This window comes from Rattus rattus, chromosome 9 (genome assembly GCF_011064425.1).
Source record: "Rattus rattus isolate New Zealand chromosome 9, Rrattus_CSIRO_v1, whole genome shotgun sequence".
NCBI lineage: Eukaryota > Metazoa > Chordata > Mammalia > Rodentia > Muridae > Rattus > Rattus rattus.
This window is the reverse complement of record NC_046162.1, coordinates 76,000,011-76,020,951: the sequence shown is the minus strand read 5'-3', so window position 1 is coordinate 76,020,951 and position 20,941 is coordinate 76,000,011. Positions and strand designations below refer to the sequence as shown.

General features: G+C 50.9%; 1 protein-coding gene across 1 annotated transcript in view; it reads right to left on the bottom strand.

The window, feature by feature from the left end:
• Slc39a11 (solute carrier family 39 member 11) overlaps window positions 1–20,941 on the bottom strand; it is a 412,294-nt gene that overhangs the window by 46,820 nt on the left and 344,533 nt on the right. The window contains exon 7 of the mRNA XM_032912669.1: window positions 13,740–13,809. Within this exon, the coding sequence (XP_032768560.1) occupies window positions 13,740–13,809 (70 nt within the window). The remainder of the gene's footprint in view (window positions 1–13,739; window positions 13,810–20,941) is intronic.

Below are 20,941 nucleotides of genomic sequence, written 5' to 3'. Positions count from 1 at the left end.
GTCTCGAGCACAGATATGTGGCTCAGGCTGGCTACCGGAGCTAAGGGTTTTGTGAGAAATATTCTGAGAAGACTTTGGGCAGGGTGAGGTGGAATCAGGGGCTCCCTGGTCACCTGGGTCAAGAGACCTTTTGCCCCTGGGCCTGGGCTGCAGAAATTAGTCGGGATCTGAACACAGATTTGTGGGTTGAGGTGTTCAGAACTTAGTCCTGCTGACCCCTGTTGCCTGAAACCTTCAGCTGCAGCCTTGGTTCTTCTGAGTGCTTGTCCAGGCCTGAGGGGCCTCTGTCTCCCCTCCTGCAGGCCTGTGGTCATGCCTGGCAGAGCAGGGTGTGGGTCCTGAGGATGATTTGGGCGAGGGTCTCCACAGGGCTCTGGGTTCTGGATGGAATTAAAAGCCTATACCCTATCTGTAGTTATTAGGATGATGAAAGGTAATTCGTCTTTTAAGAACAGACAGGAGGCGGGTGACCCAAGTTCCAAAGAATGCTGTGGTTGAGCTTTTTTTTCTCTCTTCTGTTATTTGTTTTCTGACACAATCTGTCTCTGTGACTGAGCTGAGGGCTGTGTCCCCGCGACAAAGGCCTCTTTCTTATGACAATTTAATAGCTCCAATACGGGACAGCCCTGACTCTCCCACAGGCCCCACTCGGAAGGTTGCTGAAGGAGTTAGGAAGAACACGGCTGCTTTTCTGCAGTCTGGTTCAAACTTAGCTGAGGGAGATCCGGGTAAGGAGGATTGGCCTCCCAAATGTTAACCTCCTCCTAGCAAAACTGACAAAGCTAAAGGAGAGCCGGTATGAGGCCATGATGGGACATGGACCAGGACACGACCTTCAGGCTTTGCGGGGGAAGTGGTTTAGAAGGTTAAAGGGGACCAGGTCAGGAAGGCCCACATTGTAGCCTGGGGAGGGTCTCCCCAGGAATTCCTTAGGGTTGTTGGAGCAGAGACTTCTCCGGGTTCTTGAGGGCAACAGTCCAACGTCACTATTCCTCCCTCATTGTTTCTCTCCAACCTCCTCATCCTTCCATCCCCCCAACAACTCCCCACCGCCTCTCTCGCAAGTATCCCTATTCATAGAGGACTTGGGTTCCATTATAGTTCCTGAATTACTTGTTGCAATGTAAGGATCTCCACAGTGCTGGCAGATAAGACATCAGCCACCCCCCCACCCCCGCTATTCCCCCTCCATTCTGGAACTTTCTAGGACAAGTGACGCCTGCTCTGTATCTCTGTCTTCCTCAGTGACCCCCATCTGTCCACCTGCCCCACTAGGCGGGGCCGGGCAAGCAGTTCATGACTTAGGGGCCACCAGATCATCTTGGTCCCACCTCTCTGGGGTGTCCCTTCTTTCCCTCCCACTCCCTTCCTCCCTTTCTCTATCCCTCCCTTCCTCCATCTGACTTCTCTTCCTCCCTCTGTTCTATGTATTCTTCGTTTACCCGCCATGCAGGGGAGCCATTCAGGGTTATAGTTCTTACCATAGTGGCAAGTGCCTACAGACACCGAAGCCTTCCTCGACATTAACGTCCACTCCCTGTAGGACTGGCTGCATAGACTGCTTCCCACTGACGTGATTTTTATACACGATTGTTTCCCAGCATGCCCAGGGAGATAGAAGATGCTCTTGACAGTTGAGCCTGGACGTCTACAGATGACATCCGGAGTACTCACAATGGGGGTTGGCACACTGCCTCTACTGAAGCTGACCCCAGTTCCCTACCACTCCGGGGGACACTTTCTAAGCCTTTAGGTTACAGCAGAGGCGAAGAAGGGTAGTGGTTAGAGGCACAGGCTCTGTAGTTGGGCTGTTTGGGTTCAAAACCCACTTCTGCCCTGCGCAGTCGTACGCACATTTCACATCTGCAAAGTGAGCACGTCATCTTCTCTCACACACATGGCTGGGAGGCAGAGATAGGATATGAGTGTCCTTGCGTCCGGATGCAAGGTCTCCATGTGGAAGGAGCTCGGGAAATGTTAGCTCCGTGAGTTTTGGAATCTGATGGACGACGGAACTGACGTGCCTTTACTTGCTAAAGAATGGCCGCACCTCTGCCTTGGGTCAATCAATCACTGTAAACAGACCATTGGTGACACATGCTCTTATTCAGTACCACAAGGGGCACTAATGTCCCAAAGCTACCTTTGCTCACCATGCAAAATCTATGGGGATGCAGACCACCCTCCCTATGGGGTGCTGCTTCGGTGGTCCTGGTCCATCCTGGAAGACAATAGCTTCCTTCCCTGAGGTATCTGCCCATCAGCTGCTGGGGGAAGATGGATGGAGCTATGGAGAAGACAGGGAGTCGATCACTCTGAGTGCCTGGGAAAGCACACTGGCTCCCACAGGGCCCGTGGGCCTGCCCCTCCCCTGGTTGCTCCAGGCTAACAGAGCCCATGTTGTGAATCTATGGCCCCTGCTGCCAAGATGTCCAGCCCCTGTCGCCAGGGACATGGGTGGGGGCAGCTGAAGCAGCAGTGGAGGAGGAAGGGGGTGAGCATAAAGGGCCCCTTGTACTGCTGATAGGGGAGAGAAGTGGCCGCTAGCTGCTTAGGGCAAATGGGGTGGGGGTGCGGGGCTTGGTAGCCTCCTTGTTTTGAGACAGTGAGGTGAGCTCAGAGGGGCTTGGGATCGAGTCCAGGTAATTAGGGAAGCAAAAGAAAGACTCTCAGAACTGTCTCTTCTGAAGTTGCTGGTGGGTTTCTGAGCAAAGACATCAGTCCCCAACACGCTCCCTGGTCCTGGCCAGGGCGAGGGTTAAAGACACTAGGCTAGAAATACTAAGGCAAGAAACAAGGACCACATCAACTCTGTGCCCGGGCAGTGCTACGAACTCTGTTTGGGGGGGAGGGGGCGCGGGGGGACACAGAGTGCCAGGATGCTAAGGCTGTGCGACAAGCCCGGTACCTGAAAGAGACACCTAGATTGGGTCCTGTACCAAGAGGCCTGGGGCTGACCTCTCTACACTGCAGAAGCTGCTTCTACACCGGATCCTCTGGGTGAGCAGGGGTGGGCCGCTTGCTCCTCCGGGGCTTGGGCTGGCAGAGGGATGCAGGGAGAGCCAGGAGCCTGGATATCTCCTGTAACATATAAAGCGCTGTGGGATCCCTGTCTCGCTGTGGTGGGTGCTTCCTGTAGACATACTCAGGTAATTTCTGAACACCCTCACTACGGTAGCGACCATTACCTATGTTTTTATAGAGGAAAAGCCACCGTCACCTCAGACTGCCAGGCTGTGAACCCACTCCCTTGGATATTCTGCTGCAAACCCCTTCATACCATCTGCAATAAGGGAGAATCTTTAGGAAGCCAAACCTGCCTCTCAACCCCCACGACTCTCTGTCGGAGCCAGAGACTGAGGTAAGGGCTTGGCTTTTCCCTTGACTGGTGATGGGTCTGTTGTTAGGGCTCCCCTTAGGGCCTCAGTTATTGAGGTTCATAAAATGTGGCTCCTGCTGGCCGCATGACACTTCGATGAGAAGAAAGGAGTACTGAGCCCACAACAGGCACTCGGCAGGGACACGTATCCTCCTCATGATTCAGGTACAGAGCTTACTGTGCAGGGCAGCATGGGTTTCCGCATCTGTGTTTGAGTGCTTTAAAGCACCCACGACAAACTCTTGGCCTAATCTGCTTCCTGTCCCTTTGACTCGCGCGCGGGGTGGCTTTTTAAAACTCCACAGAAAGTTGAACACAGAGTGGCCATGGAACCCAGTGATTCCTCTCCTTGGGTGTGTGTCCAAGAGAAAGGAAGATGCAGGTCTACTCCTCAGACTTCACTGGTGGGTCACAGTAGGGCAGGAGTGGGGAGGGCTCAGTCCTACACTGTGCCTCTTTCCCTGACCACGTATTCGTTAGTACTCCCCTCTGGCTGTGTGTGTGAACAGGGCAGAACGGGTCTGAGATGCCGTGCAGTGGGCACAGATCCTGGAGATGGGTCCTAAGGTGTCTGTACACCCCTACTCTGTTTTCAACTCCCTGCTGCCCTATCCACAGACCCTTCGCCAGTCAAGGGAAAAGCTACGTCCTTAGCCTGGTCTCTGGCCCCCAGAGAGAGTCTTGGGGGTTGAGAGGAAGGTTTGGCTCCCGAAAGATTCTCCCTTACTGCAGATCCTTTGAAGGGTGATGTGAAGGGGTTTGCGGCAGAATATCCAAGGGAGTGGTGGGTTCACAGCCGGGCTGTCTGGGGTGACGGGTGACTTCTGGGCCATAAACCACGTTTCACGAACCTCCTTTGAACTCAGGTTTTCTACAGCGCAGATGGGGTAGGCCTACGAAGCTCACTTGGGCTTCAAGATTTACCGCTACAGTGGGAAAGGATCCTCTTGAAGTTTAAGTGGAGGGAAATATAGCCACGATAGGTAAGGAGGCAGCAACCTTGAGTGGAAAGCCAGGGCCGAGGTCCCTAGAGGTCTCTCCATCGTCTCAGGTGGAGACAGGGGCGGTCAGGATGAGCGAGTTTTATTAGGGCAGAGGAAGAACTTCAGGAGGAGCCAGGTGTAGGCCTCCCTTCACCACAGACAAAGAGCTCCTCCTATGTGCTCTGCCTGTACCTCACCTGGCCTCAGTCAACGGCTTCCATCCAAGCTCAGAGAGGGTGCTGTGCATTGGGAGTGGGCATCTGCTCTGCTCAGAATCTTGCTTGAAAGTATCACTTGAAAAAAGAGAACTCCAGACGAAGCTTGTCCCTGGAGACCACTTAGAGCCCATCAGTTCTCCACTGCAAGTGTTTTCTTCCACTAGAAATGGCTGGAGGAGTTGTTCGTCTTGACGTTCTCCAAAAGGAGATGGAGATACTGTGCGGGTGTGTGAGTAGCCTCACGCCTTATTATCTCAGATGGTCCACGAGAACCCTCTTAACTGTGGTCAAACCAGGCATGATGGTTTGCATATTCTCAGCCCAGGGAGTGGCACTATTAGAAGGAATGGCCCTGTTAGAGTAGGTGTGTGACTGTAGGTGTGGGCTTTAAGACCCTCTTCCCAGCTGCCTGGAAGCCAGTATTCTGCTAACAGCCTTCAGACAAAGGTGTAGAACTCTCAGCTCCTCCTGCACCATGCCTGCCTGGATGCTGCCATGTTCCTGCTTTGATGATAATGGACTGAACCTCTGAACCTGTAAGCCAGTCCCAGTGAAATGTTGTCCTTCTAAGAGTTGCCTTGGTTATGGTATCTGTTCACAGCAGTAAAACCCTAAGACATCAGATCATACCCAGTTCTTCCATTAGCCAGAACCTGTGAGAAATATATGGGGGGGGGGCGTGCTCAGCAGCTAAGAGCACCGACTGCCCTTACAGAGGCTCTCAGTTCAATTCCCAGCAATCGCACAGCAGTTCACAGCCATCCATGACTCCGGTTCTACACGATTTGATGCCCTTTTTCTGCCCTCTGTGGGCATGTAAGCAAAACACTCACACAGACAAAATAAAATAAATAAATCTTATTAAAGTCACTACGACACTAAATGTACCATACGATAACCTGCAATAGTGCACAGTTTGGGGGGCTCTAAGGTGGGCCTCCCCACGCCTCCTTGACTGCCGTGGCTTCCTGCGTGCTCTATTGGTGTCTCTGCAGAGCGTCACCCAAAAGGTCTGCTTTAGTCCTTGGGCAGAAGGAATAAGGATGACGAATCTACTTTGTGACGACTAAGCGAGGGGGGAGCCGCTGAGAGCCAGGCAGCAGGGAGGTAGATAAGCTGTTTCACAAAACATCTAGGGAATGTTTACCAACTCCTACCGCTGCAGAGGACGGAAGGAGATCAACAGGAGATAAAGATGGAAAGATTAATAGACAGATAGACTTTAGCTTTATGGAGAGAGTAAGTATAGGTATAAGTTCCATTTAAGCCCAACAGCAACTCAGAGTTCTATTTAAACCTCAGCCCTTCTCCCCGGCTGCCTCATAGTGAGTATTGATGCCAGACTACCACATGGTGGCGCTCTGGGCCATTCTCCAAGGAAACTGAAGGTTTAAGAGGATTGTGGGTGGACCACTCTAGATCTCCCGAGAGGATGGTTAGATGGGTTTAAGAGAGAGGCTGGCTCGCTTAGGTGAAACTGAGTACAGGATCTTTGGGTGCAGAGAAAGACCAGCAGGGGAGGTGAGTGACGGGCTATGGTGAGGAGAGGGGCCCATAAGGGTAAAAGGCATTTGCCCAGGTGCCTGCACACCCTCGTGCTAGCTCGCCCGCCATACCTCAGCCTAGAGAACGCTTCCAGGGAGATCTAAGACAGAGGGCGGGGGTGCTCCAGATCAACAGCTGGGGGAAGAGAGGGTCTCCCTGGGATGTCTCTAATGGCAAGTGGACTTGGTACCTATAGGGGCAGTCATACACACTGCTTCTGTGGGAGGCAGCTATCATAGGTTGTTCTTTAAAAGATGCTCAGTGAACCAGGAAAATACATCGTTACTCCACGGATATGTTTTGACCCCCACATCACGTGATTGGTCATTGGTATTTTATAACCCAAAAGATGTTGTTTATGACGTCTACTCTTTGATATGCGATCAGGCACAAACTTGGTCCTAACTGAGCAAGTCGCTCTGGATGTGGTAGTTAACCCAGCAGACATCCTTGATTAAGTGTTTGGACACCGCACAGCAGCAGCTGGCCAGGGCATGCAACATGAAATGCATGCAACCGGGGAATATGCGCGTTTGTGGGTTGTCCAAGGCACATGGCCAATCTGCAGCCAGCGCTGTCCGTTCTGCACAGCCCTGCAGCTGGACACTTGTTGAAGCCATCAGTCCAGGATTTATGGGCTGTAAACACCCCTAGCTGGAGCTGGAAATGGCAGGTGTGTGTGTGTGTGTGTGTGTGTGTGTGTGTGTGTGCGCGCGTGTGTGCCTGTGTGCAAAGTGCAATGTGTAAGCCTAAGATTCTTTCGCTCTCCCTGCTGGTTTGAATTATGCGTACCACGAAGTGAGGGCTGAGGTGTGGTCTCCTCTTAATGATACTTATGAAAGGAAAATCACTTTAATCGTCCAACTCCCCAAGGACATACAGTCTTTGGCGTTTCTTTGTGGTTGAAGCCAAAGGAAACCACTGAGGAACCAGATCAGAAAGCAAAGCTAAGCTAAGCAGTGTTTCCCTTGGCCCACGCGCTGCTCATGCCTGGCTGAGTCTTCTTGACTCAGAGGACACTTTTTTTTTTTTTAGACAGCCTCTCATGTCACAGGCCAGCTTCTAACTCACTATACAAATGAGGACATCGTTGAACTCATCTGTGTCTCTTCTCAGGTGCTGGGATTTGCAGACATGACCCCACCATGCCTAGTTTATTCCAGGCTGGGGACTAATCCCAGGTCCCTGTTTATGCTAGACACGCAGTCTATCAACTGAGCTATATCCTCAGTCAGTCTTTTCCCCGCTTTTTGAGACATGGTTTTGCTAGGTAGCTAGCTCATCTGATAATTCACATGTGACCCAGTTGGTCTTGAACTTATATACATCCTCCTACCTCAGTTTCCCAAAGGACGGGGTTATAGGTCTATACTACCTCACCCCCCCCCACACACACACAAACCCTCCCCACTGGACACTGATTTTAGAAGGAAAAGCTCCCCGTGGCTGATCCAGTAAGGACAAGAGGGGGCAGTAGCAGCACATGGGCACCAGGTGGCAGTAGAGACACACTGATTCTAGGCCTCCTGCCTGCCTATGTCTCGTCTTACCCGGTCAGGCAAACTGCTGAGAGTGGAAGAAAGTGCCCTGTAGTATTTACTTTGAACGCTTGCCCTCTTCTCTGTTGGTGGTGATGGTTGACATTGTGGGCAAGAGGGGAGACTCTCTCCCTCTGAGATGCAAGGAGTATCCATGAGGTCACGGAGACATAGTGTGGGACCTGAGAGCTCAGCGATGAACTTGGGTAAGAGCTCTGAACCGTGTCCACTAGATCTAAGTCCATGAACTTTATGGAAAATGTCAGAGAGCATTTTCAGCCTTAAGAAGTCTATGTCAGGTAGTCACTCAGTCAGTGTAGCCAAGGAGTCAGGGACAGCATGTGGAAAGATTGACGAACCTTTGCGTTTCAAGAAAATCTTTATCTATGGAAACGGGTGCTAGGCCAGACGTAGTTAACTGTGTCTATGTACACATCCCCCTGGGCTATGATGAACTCGCTGGAAGTCGGAATTAAGTGAAAACTGGATTGAGGGATGTGAGGTGGCACAGTGGGTGCTTGCTGTCAAGCCCGATGACCTGAGTTTGATCCCAGGACTCCTGTACTCTATCCCCCTTACCCCCCACAATACTTTGACCACAATTCTACCTTCACTGGCATATGGATCAGCAACATGGAACTCTGTAGAATGTCAGTTGCTTCCTGGAGTGGGTAGCTAGGAACTGCCAGCATCCTCAGAGAGGGGCAGAGAGAGCATTTACAGTCTCTGTTGTAGGGCATCTGCCTGCATGCACTGAATACATGTTTCCCCCACCATCATGGCAGCCCCTCCCCCTTTCTCCCATCCCTGCCACCTGATCTTCAACCGTCCCTCCAGAACTGAGAACACTGGTGGTCTGTATTAATCTCTCTGGGATTTCCTTTTTCCTCTCTCCAGCATGGCAGCCCCTCCTTCCCTCCAGGTTACTGAAGTTTGTACTCGAGGGCAGTTTCCCACGGCTCCAGCGACCCCTTACCACCTCCCACGCCATCCCGGTGTAGCCAGGTGGCTGTTTCCAGCACCTCTGGAGCCCAGTTCTGAGCCTGCACCAGGCTAGGTGGGGGCCAGGCCACTGTGTGAGGGATGGGCTTTGTCTTCAACCTGCCTCCCCGGAATCCTTTCAACTTCCCTCCCGTGAGCACTAGGGGAGTCTATCTTGATAGAATCCTTCCTCCTAGAGAACATGTTGGGGCTTCCTGGGCTCCACTTACTGAGTTCTCTGGCGCCAGCATCCCTAGCTGACTGCCTTTATGCTTGGCTGACATTCATACTACAAATGTGAAAGGTTTCTTAGATGGTCTGGTTTCCATCGCTCCCCTGCAGCTTAGATTATGCTGATCTTCATGCTGCCTCTGGTTTTAAATGCCCACTCACAAATTATGTTGTCTACAGCTCCTGCTAATGATGATCGACCGGATCACACTGAGGTCTGAGAATGTGGCCTGGATGAACGATAATGAGTCTGTGCCTCGGCACCAATCAAGCCTGTGTTCTTGAAAAGGACATGGTTTCAGGGCTAGAAAGAGGCCTGGGCTGGGAGGTGGGGGTAATCCCAGCATGACACTGGCAGGATGGGAGGTGGAGATGGCAGAATCCTGGAATCCTGTGGGCAGCTCGCCCAGTGTATGCAGTGACAAAGACAAGAGACTGTCTCAAAGTGGAAGGGTGGGACTGTTTAATGGTTTCCTTGGAGACTGAAATATTCCTCCCTGAGCAAGGAAGCTCCTGAAACAGGAAAGTAAACAACTCAAAATAGCTGCAGGAAGTTCCTGAAACTGACCAGATTCACTAGGCCCCTCCCTGACAGAGTAAGAAATAAAAGCTCGACCTCTCCTCAGTGACTCAAGCAGAGCTGTCCAAAAAAAAAAAAAAAAAAAAAGGCTCAGGGGAGAAGAGCTGTAAAAAGACTGAAACCAGACCAGCTGGAAGAGGTTTAGACCAGAGTCAATTTGAAAAGACACTCTCCAACCTGCTGAACTGCCTGCAGGCTGTACAGTGAGCTCCAGGTTCCCCAGCGTTTGTGAGCTATCATCCATGGGGTAGAACTTGGTCACACAGCTGTCATTAAGTCATCTCTGCTCCTGTAAGCAACCTCTCACCCACACCTCTCTAAGTGACCCCAGTAAAACTCATCGACATTATCAAGTTGGACTTTGGTAGTATTTGTGCTTTTGGGTCTGTTGTGGGCTCCCTCTATGGGGTGAATAGACATATGTTGTATCTCCCCAGGAAAAGTGTTGTCATACAAGGACTGACCCCTGAACTTGTCCTCTGACCTCCAGGGACATGCTGTGTCATGCACATGTCTTCACTGACACACACACAAATAAATACACTCAGCTTTTTTTTTTTAAAAAGGGAGTACCCAGGATATAAAAGTCTACAATGTCTGTTCTCCGTTCCATTCACTTCGTGGCCATGTTCTGCACAAGCCTCAGGAGGAGACACCGTGCTCCCCGCAGGACTGCGGATGCAGCTTCTCTCCTCACAGCTCAGACCGTTTTGCTTTTAAACTCAGAGCTCATGTACAAACGCACGCCCGTCACATCATCCTGGAGTCTGCTCCCTTTTCCTCAGCTGTGCCTCTGTCCTTTCTGTGGCTCCCACCTCAGGGCTCACGGATGCTGAAGCCGGAGCGTCTGTGTTGTTTATTAGTGTGTGCATTGGGTTTCTTCAGACCTTCCTGTTTGGCTGCAAACCGACTGTCTTCTCGTATTTCTCTTCTTCACTAAATGTTAAAGAGCACCCCCATCTTTGCAACCGCAGACCCTTTACTTCAGATTTTCTTTAGCTATGTGGAGATGTTCCAGGAGCGGACAGGTCCACGCTGCCAGCCTCCTGTCTAGCTGCCAAGTCTTTTGTGTGTCTGCAGGCGTGGAGGAGCGGGGTGGGTTTCAGGTCTTCGTCACAATCACTCTCCACCTTGTTTTCTTTTTAAGACAGAGTCTCTCACTGAACCCATAGTTCACACTGGCTGCTACAATGGCTGATTACAGACATGTGGCACCCTGCCCTGCTTTTTATGTGGGTGCCTGGGATCCCAACTCAGGTTGTCCTGCTTACACAGTAAGTACTTTCAGGAACGAGCCATCTCCTCGGCCCCCAGACTCCTCTCCCCTCCGTTCTTAATGTCTACATAGAAGGACTGTGTTCTTCACAGCGGCCGGAACATTGTGGAGGACGCACTGTGCCCACTGAGGTGCACATGGATGAATGAATGAGTGAGTGTAGATCAAGGGAGCTCAGACTCAGTATCTGCAGCTTCCGGGAGACCCTAGATGAAGCGCTGGGTATGTTCAGGAGACTGGGAACAGACAGGGAGCAGGTGCAGAGTCCCCAACTTGGTGTTGTAACTCACGGCCACCACCTCCACCTCCTGCTGCCCTGTTCAACACTGGGGACATCTTGATTTCACCAGCAGCTCCTCCAAGAACCATGGATGTGTTTACTGTCTTACTGTTGACTACAGACTCCTTTCCTTACAAAAAGAAAGTTAACAAGTGGGGGTAGACCTGTACCATACCATTCGAAAGTTGCAGGTGGTAATCCAAGGTGGGGCCTTGGAGGGGTCTCAAGGCATAAGGATGCACCTGCAGGCCACTTTGCTAGACTCCACATACAGCACTGACTCAAACAGCCCCGCATGATGGGACAACCAGAAGTCACCTCCCTCGAGCTCACTGCACAAACAAGCACTCAAGAGGCCTGACCATTGGCTTGCTTTGACCTCAAAGATCATGGGCATGGCCTGCCCCATCCGTAGTTCATCAAGCCCTCTCCCTGAAGCTGTGGCAGCCAGAGAGACATATTCCCATTGGCCATGACCTTACTTCTCATGAGACGGATACTGGAGTTGATATCATGATGTCATGGGGGCATGGTGCCACCAGACAGAGCCTGACCTCAAGGACAGTGCCTGGGGCTTGGCTGTCATTTACAGGCACACTGACTTCATGGGGCACATGTGGTCTCCCATGTTCTGGGAGAGCATGGCCTTTGGATTCTCATAAGGTCAGCTCCCCCGGGCTCTCAGACCCAGGGACACTGTTTGACCCTGGGGGTTCTCATGGTCTGATGAAGTCAAGTCCAATTTGGCTATGCCCAGGAGGTAGAGAGACATGGGAGCAGGGCAGTCTGTGAGATGTCATCATTAGTCCTTGGTTCTTTGTGTGTGGGTGTGTGTGTGATTCCTAACATTCTAAAGGCCCTTTTTTCCTTCCTTCCTTCCTTCCTTCCTTCCTTCCTTCCTTCCTTCCTTCCTTCTTCCCTTTATCCATCCACCTTCTTATTTGACTTTTACCATGATGCTAAAGTGAAAATGGCTTAGTCCAAGAGGAAGGAGCTAAGACTAGGACCCACTTCAACCTAGAGCCTGCCAGTGCCCCTTACATGGTTGGGGCTTCATGGAGCAAATGCACTTCTTAATACATAGAGAGACTTAGTGTTAGACAGTGAGGGCATTTAACCCACAGGGCTCCGCTGCATCTGGGGACACAGACAGATGTAGCTGCAGTCCTCCAGTTGTGTATATAGAACTTGTATGAAGATGGAAAAGGGGTAATGAGGGACATTCCTCCTGATATTCCTGGCCAGTAGACACAGGGTTGGTCCTCATAGGAGGGGTACACTGGGTGGGGTAGGGAGCAGAATAGCGTTGTGCTGGACCATCTGAACAAAGAGTTGTATGTGCATGTGTGCATGCTGTGTGTGTGTGTGTGCATGCTTTGTGCATGTATGTTCATGTTTATGTATGCATGTGTATGCCTGTGCCTGTGGAGACCGGAAGACAACCTCAGGCTGTTGTTCCCCAGCCATTGTCCACCATTTTGTTTTTGAGGCAGGGTGTCTCATTGGCCTTAGCTGGCTGGTGGGCTAGCCTCAAGGGATCCTCCTGTCTCTGCCTCTTCAGAACCAGGATTATCAGGATGTACCACGTCGCCCAGCTTCTCTGCTCTACAGGTTCTGGGGATCGAGGTTGGATCTTCATTCTTTATAGGAGGCATTTCAGGAACTGAGCTATTTCTCCAGCCCTTAAGTTATGGTTTCAATCCTCGTGAATCCAGGCGTTTACAGTGAGTACGTTAAACTCCCTCAATGCTCACCATCCCCCGCTATCTCTATCCTCTTGTTTCTCTTGTTCTTGTAACCCTGGTTCCCTGGAGGCAGCTGAGATTGGATGAGAGGCTCCATCCTGCTGGCTTTCAGCCTGGAGGACGGAGTGGTCACGGCTTTGTGAGTGCGGGTGGGCTTTGTGGAGCTTATCAAGGAGGTCTGAATGCCATCGTGTGAGTGGATTTAGGAGAGAGGAAGAAGGCCTGGTGCTCTAGAGAAGGAGAAGGAAAATCGACGGTGACAATGACAGTGGGCTTAGCTTGGCTGTCACTGTCTCTGTCCTTGGGCTTTGTCCCTCTTTCAGGGTCGCCTTCAACCGTCTCACCATCTGCCAGACAGTAGAGCTCAGCTTTGGGATGCTGGGCATGGAGAGCCCGCGAAACACCTGTGCAGAGATATCTGAAGGCAGGCGGCCCTGTAGGAAGGAGCTCAGGTTTGGGCTGGAGCTGGATGTGGGCATCATAGTAAGTAGAAGGAAAATGGGTCACGGGAATGGAGGAAGAGAGACACTGACATTTAAGACTGGGTCAATGTGTGAGAAACGGGTGAGGGAGCCTTCTAGGAAGAGTCTAAAAATGGGGGTATAGGGGACCAGGAAACCCCAATGGTGAGAGAAAAGGATTTCCTGAAGGAAAGAGCCATTCAGAGTACTGATCGATCGCCACCCTTGCTAAGACCTTCCTTAGTCTTTATACATTTCACGTGCTTAGAGACAGCATGCAGCTATGTCTTGGTTTCATTTACGGCATGGTTACCTGTGAGCTGACTCCTGTGAGAGAGTCGGTACAAGCCTGCCTGTCTGACTGAGTCCTTCCCTCACACATGAACCTCCTCCAGCCTCATCACTCTGGCCATGATGGACCGAGGCTGCTTAGCAGCCCTGTGCCAGCAGCTGGCCCAGGTTCCAAGTGCAGGGACCCGAGGGGTGCAAGGCCCATGCTCCAGGCCCAGTGCAGTGGCTTACCTGGCACTCTCGAAGGTGGCAGATGCAGTCTTTTCTACTGCTCCAAACCCTACACCGACAGCGAGACCCTCTGAAATAGACACGAGACACGGAGATTAGGAATCATTTCCGATGAGGAACGTAGATAGCCACCCTTGGATCTGGTAGTAATGCTTTAGGCTGCAAGTAACAGAAAAGCAATGTAACGATGGTATTTGTACTCTAGCCTTATGTTTTCTTTTTTATTTTTTTTTAAATATTCATTGATTTACTTTATGTGAGCACACTGTTGCTGTCTTCAGACACACCAGAAGAGGGCATCAGACCTCATTACAGATGGTTGTGAGCCACCATGTGGTTGCTGGGAATTGAACTCAGGACCTCTGGAAGAGCAGTCAGTGCTAAGCCATTTCTCCAGCCCCCTAATCTAGTCTTGTAAACTCCAGTCTGCCTCGTCTTTGATGTGTGTGTGTGTGTGTGTGTGTGAGAGAGAGAGAGAGAGACAGAGACAGAGACAGAGACAGAGAGACAAAGAGACAGAGAGACACACACACACAGAGAAACAGAGACAGAGAGAGACAGAGAGTGTGCACTAATATCAGGTGAACATGATGGGATTTAGAATTAGCATGGAAACAAAGCTCTGGGTATATCTGTGAGGCATCATTTTTCTTCTTCTTCCTCCCCCCCTCCTCCTCTTCCTTCTCTTCTCCTCCTCCTCCATTCTTTAAAGACAAAGTCTGTGTACTCCTGGCTGTCCTGAAACGCACAGAGATCTGCCTGAGCTGCCATTCCCAGACCAGATACGTTATTTCAACTAAGTCAATCCAGGTGGAAAGAACCACCCTAAATCTGGGCTGTGCACTTCCTCAGGGTCTCAGAACGAGAAAGAGAAAGCGGCCTGAACATAGGCCTTCATCTCCCTCTGCTTCCCGACTGCGGCCGCCTGCCTCAGGCTCCTGCCCGCATGCCTCCCCCCAGCACTGTACCTCTGAACTGCATCCATACAAGAAGCAAGCATAAAGCTAGAGCCCCTCCTTTATCTGTTGTCTGTCCACCGTGAGAAGATAAGCCTCCCTGATGTTACAGCAGTTGTATGTCCTGGGCTAGAAGCAAGAACCAGTACCAATGGTAACAGCCCCAGTGGAGGAGATGAAGTTCCTGTGATCTGGGGAAGCAGGTGGGGGAGGAATTCCTAGTACTTGTCTGGGTCAAGGTCAAGGGCTTTGGGGCTACACTAGAACATTTTATTTTATTTGAATGAGAAAGGTGCTATCTACTGAGCGAGAGGAGCTGGAGTTTCTTCTGGACCCACTGTTCCTTAGAATGATTTGTTTCTTTCTTTGAGCTCTGTTCAGTTGACAGGGGTCAAAGACACATGAACAGAACAATGGGGTCCTGTTAGCACACAGATTAAGTAGGCTGGGCTGTACCATTAGAGAGACAGAGTTCAGCAAGATGCTGTCCTGGGGGGTTGGACCTTCCAAAGTAGAGGGACTCTGGAGTCCCCAGCTGCACTGATGCCTGGGTCATTCCCAGCTTGTGAAGAAGTCCCATGTTTGGAGGGGAGGGTTTCTTCCTAAGACCACATAGCTGCATGGGGGCTTCTCAGCCTTGGATCCCCAGAACACACCCTACACAGAACAGTAGGCCACAGAAGTTGCCAAGTCACTTCTTTTCCCAAGCTCTAGGGTAGAAGGAAGGCAGCTAAGTCGGGGCCAGGGCCACCAGATTGTTCCATATTGACTAACTGTTGAGCATGATATCCAAAGTCCTGCTGAGGCTGGGCAAGCTCTACCTGTGAGCTGTACAACTATACCTCAAAAATGAGTTTATTAAAACTTCATCCATGGGGCTAGAGAGATGATGGCTCAGTGGTTTAGAGCACTTGTCGCTCTTGCAAAGGACCCAGGACCTAGTGCCCCCATGGTGACTCACGACGGTCTGTAATTCTAGTTCCCCACTTGTTAAGTGTTTCCTCCATGATAATAATGGTTTTCCCACTAGGGCCTTGTTTCAGAAACTTCATCCTCTGTTTTCCTTAGAAAGTCAGGAGCGGGGGTGGGGGGTGGGGGGTGATGACTCTCCGTATGCAAGGCTTATATGTGAATTATAGTCGGGGTCTGTCATCTCCTGGCAAAGGTGACAGGGTGCTATCTCGGCTAAGCTCTGGTTCTGAGAGCCAGAGTTTGGGTCTATCCTACCCCTTCTTTTCCAGATGCTCCCCCCCAGGAGCAGAAGCAGCAATCCCAGGCAGAGGGCTATTAATATCTTCCTGGTGGGTCGGGGCAGGCAGGGATGGACTTACTACCTGAGTGTCAGACGCTGCTTAGGCAGGCTGCAGTGGGGATGCCAAAGTTCTGGGTAGCCTCTCTCTGCAGAGTTGCGCGCACCACACCAAAGGGAAAACAAAGATGGAAGGTGTCCGGGTTGCTGCCCACTCCCGCCCCCCTCCAGCCTTCAGCTTAATGCCACCCAGAGCTTACTAAGCTGCTGTCCTATGCCAGAAGGCACACCAACACAGCTGAGACGCCCAACCATTCCCATCGGTGACACTGGATTTTCAGGACAGGGACCTTCCCCGGGGCCTCTGGCCAGCTGGGACAGGTGTCAAAAGCTGGGAAGGGTCTAAGTTTTTTATTGACCCCAGTCTTGCATATTCCCCTTGGGGGGAGGGGGATGTTGTTCTTTAAAGCCATAAACAACAGCTGTTTGGTTCCTCTGCTAATGGTTCCTTTTCTAATTAGTCATTTTAATGTAAATCACAGAGCAGCCTAACGCAATGGCACATTAAGTTAATAAGCAAAATTACCAACCCCCCAGGAGAGAGGCTCAGCACACAGCCCCAGCACATAGACATATGCACCCTCAACTGATACTTTGGGATGGGACAAAGGCTGGGCAAAGTCACCCAGCTGTGGTGGGGTGGGGACTGGCCTTGAAGCCATGTCACCATCTGTTATCATTCCCAGAATGCCATTTGATACCCAGTTTGCTGCCTGGGCTCATGGTTTTTTGCCCCCCTCAGTGGATGTGGCGTGGCTCTGCGGGCAGCAAAGACCAGCTTCTACAGCTCTATTCCTCACAAAAAGTATGCTTCATCTCCCAGCATGCTAAGCGCCCACGGCAGACCACTAGCAGGGGCGCTGCCCACTAGAGAGACAACTTTCTGTGATGGTTTCCAAAGTGGAGGGTCTGTCCTTCTCCTCTTGCAGACGCAAGGGAGGGAGACACGGTGTTAGCTTGGGTCCCCACAGGACTGAGCAAAGGAGAGAGGTAGGGGTGGGTAATAAGGGAGAGAAGGTTTTCCGTTGCTGTGCTCAAAGGTGGCAGGTGATCTGCAGGAGTCAGAGGGATGAGAGGCTGATAGATTACACACTCGGAAAGAGCATAAATCAGTGAATCAACAGAGGGAAGGAGGGGCCGCCGGTGGGAGAGGGAGGGAGGTAGAATGCGATCTCTTCCCCCAGGTGTTCCAGCAAAGATGCAAATGAGGAAGGTAATTAAGACGAGATGCCCATGTGCTGGAATAGCATGAGTAAGCGGCTGCCATTAGCCCCATACAAGGAGAGGAGATGCACTGCCTGGACCCGCAAGGATGGCTGGCCGCAGGGGAGGCCCCTTGGAGGACAAGCAGAGCACCAGGCCTGAAGCTGCTGTAGCTGCCATAGCCTTCCTTACTGAGGTCAGGGATGATGGCTGAGAGGGGTCAGAAAGATGGGTTAGAAGAGTCACCAGTGGTGGGCGGCTGTAGGGAGACTTCAGGGAAGCTGCATAAATCAGTTCACAGTAATTGAGACATGCCTAAGAGCTACAGAATCCTGGCTTGTGTGAGTGTAGGCGTCAGCAGGGTGTGCGTGTGTGTGTGTGTGTGTGTGTGTGTGTGTGTGTGTGTGTACGTGCATATATGGGGGAGGGGAGGCATGGAGTCCCACCCTAGCTAAAGAGCTGTTGGCAGTTGATTGCTGATGGGGGAGGGAAAGTCAGTTTTCTTTAGGGGTGTGGTCCCTGGTGGGTAGGACACCCTCCAAGGAAGACCGCACATCCAAGAGTATATGGGCAGCACAAACTGTATCTGATGGAGTTTTTTAAGTGGGGAGGGGAGGCACACAAAAAGTTGGGTGGGTAGGGAAGCCGGGATTGATCTTGGGGCAGTAGGTGGGCGAGATCAATATCATCATAACACACTGCACAAAATCCTCAAAGAACTTTAAAAAGTGAGGGGGGGAAGTATAATGTAGGGCCTTTGACCAAGACAGACCGACCTTGGCTCCTACTCCATTACTTAAGGTCCTTGCAGAATTGAAAAGCGGGTGATGTGGCTTTTCTTATGGAGTAGTCTCGTTAATGGAACTGACCCGGGGCCACTTAGAGTTGGCTAAAATTCGCTATGGCTCATAAGCAGAGCTTGAGACATGGGAGAAATTCCACCTCTCTTTCTCCCGGTGATCAGCACCTCCAACAAAAGTTCCAAGTATTCCAGAACATTCCAGGCAGCTAAGTAGATGGTAAAAGAAAAAGTGTCCTTTCATCAGAGAAAGGACTGAAAGAGCTGAAGGGGCTCGAGACCCCATATGAACAACAATGCCAACCAACCAGAGCTTCCAGGGACTAAGCCACTACCCAAAGACTATACATGGACTGACCCTGGGCTCCAACTGCATAGGTAGCAATGAATAGCCTAGTAAGAGCACCAGTGGAAGGGGAAGTCCTTGGTCCTGCCAAGACTGAACCCCCAGTGAATATGATTGTTGGGGGGAGGGGAACACCCATATAGAAGGGGAGTGTAGGGGTTAGGGGGATGTTGGCCCGGAAACCGGGAAAGGGAATAACAATTGAAATGTAAATAAGAAATGCCCAAGTTAATAAAGATGGAGGAAAAAAGAGTGTCCTTTCTTCCTGCCAATGGCCCCACTGACTTGGTTTTAAGGGCACGGATAGAGTTCGCGAGATTTTTTTGGCAGTCTTCTGGACATCAGCAAATATGCGACTTCAACTTTGACAGATGTCTTAGTTGCAGAGGGCTGCTCTAACAGAACACCATAGACCGAGTGGTACGTAAACAAAAGGAGTTTCCATCTCCCACTTCTGAAGGGTGGAAGGGCCGAGGTCATGGCTTCCCCAGACTTCCCCAGAGAGGGAGGATGCTTCCCGATTCATAAATGGAGCCTCCCCCAAGGCTTCTGAAATAGAACGTGCTCATCCCAGTGGGATGGGACCAGGGGAGAAGACTAGAGAGCAGTCAGACTCCCCACCCTGGACACTGCTCAGGAATAGTCAGTCCCCTTGGGTGGCTTCCCACAGGAACAAGGCAGGGCCCACGGTCACCGAGGGCTCAGTGTCTCCTTTGTGTGCTGCTGTGAGGCCACAGCTCAGGTCCCGCCCTTGAGTCTTCTCACCGTGTACAGTTCATTTTCCAGCTGGGCCTCTAGTCTAAGTGCTCAGGCGTTAGATCTAGAACTTACGGCCAGAAAATGTCAACACAAAGGCCACGCAGGAAATGAGGGAGCCATCGCAGCTCGACCTCCTCAATTTGAAACTCATTAAGATTAAGGCAAAGGCTAACATTTCCTGGGGAGGCCTCATGAATATTAAACATGGCCACCACCAGCAAACACTACCACCACTAGCAATGACAACGAGCCCCCGGGGACTGAGAGAAGGGTGACTTGGAATGGACAGGCCAAATCATACTCTAGCCCACTGTGGGGGTGTGAGAAAGAACGGGGTTACACTATGGCTAGAAAATCTGGGACAAGAAGAAAGAATTATCTTAAAGAAGGACAGCCAAGGTTGTCTTATGGCCTGTTCCACACAATACACATGTATGCACACATATGTACGTGTATGCATGCACGCACGCACGCACATACACACACACAGAACAGCCTAAGTCCAGAGCCTTATGACTGCACATACAGCCCCTCTTGGTGGCAGTGTGAGGCATCATTAAATGATTGTTGGATGTGTTGGAACAGGGGGAACTTATTTATGGCTTTGTAATTTCTGTAGTCCTGACCTGAAGAAAACGAGAAGAAAGGATTTGTTTTTAACCTCCCTGGAGGACTCTTGAATAAAATTAGACCCTGGCAGTTCCTCTGAGATGATGAATAGCCTAAGATCCAGGTTCATTTATCATACCCTGGATTTGACTTGCACCCTAGCACGCTGAGAATCCAGGCTGGAAAACAGTTCGAAGCCCTGATCGCTGATCTGCATTGCTACTCAAAGGTCAGGCAGCCACCGAAACATGTTTGGGGGTAAGGGTATCTTCTCTTACGAGTATCAGTAGTTCACCAGGAGATTAACAGCAGGGGTAAAGAAACCTCCTGCCCCCGACAGCTCCTCTCAGCAGTGTGTTGGTGCTGGGGTACCAGGCTGCAGCCAGCCTTCTCTCTCTTCAGGGTGGCCCTGTGTAGATGTGGTCTTGTTGGTCATGCCAAGATGAAGTTTGAGAAACTTGTGCAATGGTGTCAACTCAAGGCTTAAGGGGAACCGGTGGGACACAAAAAGGTGAGGTGCCCTGAGTTGCAAGGGATGGGGCATTTAATGGGGAGCTGTCCAGCGCGATTCCAGATCCCAACACCCAGAGGAACTGGGGAAGGAGAAGAACTTAGACAGCTATGGACGACATAGACCATGGAGAGATCAAGTTGCTACTGGCCTGGAAGTTCCAACCTTACTTCTAGGTTTTCCAGTGCTGGACGTGCAAGGGAGTTCTGACGCCATGGATATCAATCTACCTGGCAAACTCTAGAGACCGGGCCCTCGGGTGAGCCCTGGAGGCACAGGGAGCCTGAGGATGCGGTCTTGTTCTCTCTGCTGTGCCCAGCTCCAGACTCAGACTGTTTTCTCTGCACAGACCTTCATTAGCATTCCTGCTGTATGTGCTGTTCCCATCTCCGTACATCTGAACCCCATTTCTCGGGGTTACTTCTGAGACTCACGGCATATAAAAATGCTTCATTTTACATTCTCATTTGAAACTAACAGAGCCACACGAAAGTTACACAAGCTACTATTTCTTTAAGGGTGAGATGGCTTATGTTTGAGATGTATGGTTTGAAAGAAATGAATCTGATTGTATGTGAAAGGAGTTTGAGCCCAGGATATTTTTCCCTTTAAAAAATGGTATTTTTTTAATCCTTTGAGAATTTTATACAATGCATAATTTTGATTATATTCGTTCTCACTCCCCCAACACCTCTATATTGGCTGAAGCT